The 1237-nt window shown below is 66.5% G+C and overlaps 1 protein-coding gene across 1 annotated transcript; it reads left to right on the forward strand.

The window, feature by feature from the left end:
- The first annotated feature begins 291 nt into the window (after positions 1–291).
- Positions 292–948, forward strand: CHC_T00005204001 (hypothetical protein). The gene has a single exon (XM_005716578.1). It carries the CDS (start codon positions 292–294, stop codon positions 946–948), a length of 657 nt encoding a protein of 218 aa, XP_005716635.1.
- Positions 949–1237: the final 289 nt, after the last annotated feature.

Raw genomic sequence — 1237 nt, forward strand, 5'->3', positions numbered from 1 at the left:
ATTTTGAGTAGCAGCGGTACGTCGGCGGCGGTGAGGTCCTCGACGCCGCGGATGAAGCGGTGCCGCGGGACGAGCAGCAGGTGCGTCGCGGCGCGCGGGACGTGGTCCGGAAAGACGACGAGGTCGTCGTCCGTGTACAGCACGTTGGAGGGGGGCACGGCGAAGTGGGTCGCCCAGACTTCGGCGGTGGGTGACGGGAGGGGCGGCATAGTGGACGAATGGTTGTGGCGAGGAGCAGGGCCGCGGGGCGTGGACGCGAAAATATTATTTGAGGTTTGGTTCTGGTGCACAATGGAAACGAGCATCATCATCATTCTGAAGAGGTGCCCCCCGTCTCTGTCCTCCCCCCTCCCCCTCCCCCCGACCACTCTTGTTCATCGTAAAGCGCATCTTTATTGCATCCCACGCGGGCGCAAGGCCGTCACGCAAAACCAACGGCCCCGAGCCCGCAGTCTATCGCGGGACTTGCCCTGTCCCAATACCGTGCCGGTCAATAATTATATACAAGCACCACAAAACTCTCTGCTCCACAATTACAACCTCCGCAGCTCGGGGTGGTCCATCAGCATCTCCTGCTGCGAGAGGGTGTCCTTGAGGCTCTGCGGCGCCCACACGACCTCGACGGCCTGTAGCTGGTCCTTGGACACAGAGGCGAGCGCCCGCAGCGCGCGGTCGACGTCCTTGGTCCCGTCGATGACCTTGGGCAGCTTGGTGACCAAGTCGCCCGCGGCAGCAATGAGGAGCGCCACGACGATGTACTCGCTCGGGGCCTTAGTGACGTCCGTCTCGCCAGCGCGCGCACGCGGCGCCTCGGCGCGGCGCCCGTCCGCGTTGCTCAGCGTCTCCTCGCCGAGCTTGAGGCGCTCCTCCAGCGCGAGCTGCGTGAATTGCGACTCCGCGTCCGAGAGGCGTGCCTGGCGCACGTCGACGGCGGCGTACATCCAGTAGTCGGGGTTGCGCAACAGCGCGGTGGCGGCCTGCTGCAGAACGTAGCGCAGCCCCGCGGGTGAGGCGGTGTCTGCAGAGCGGGCCATGGCGTCGAGGTCGAGCTGCAGCGGGCGCGCGTTGGCCAGCAGGCCGACCTTGAGGACAGCGACGGCGGTCTTCGGGTCGGCCTGCTCGCCGAGCTCCTGGTCGGCCTTGCGCGCGGCGAACGACTCGTACAAGAAGGCGGCGGCCGTGGCGAAGAGCAGCAGCGAGCCGAAGCCACCCATGCCGAAGCCGCCGATGGGCATGA

This window comes from Chondrus crispus, genomic scaffold (genome assembly GCF_000350225.1).
Source record: "Chondrus crispus Stackhouse genomic scaffold, scaffold_271, whole genome shotgun sequence".
NCBI classification, from domain to species: domain Eukaryota; phylum Rhodophyta; class Florideophyceae; order Gigartinales; family Gigartinaceae; genus Chondrus; species Chondrus crispus.

What these genes read in the sequence shown, in the direction of transcription:
- CHC_T00005204001 (XM_005716578.1), top strand. Translation starts at nt 292, where the DNA reads ATGGAAACGAGCATCATCATCATTCTGAAGAGGTGCCCCCCGTCTCTG.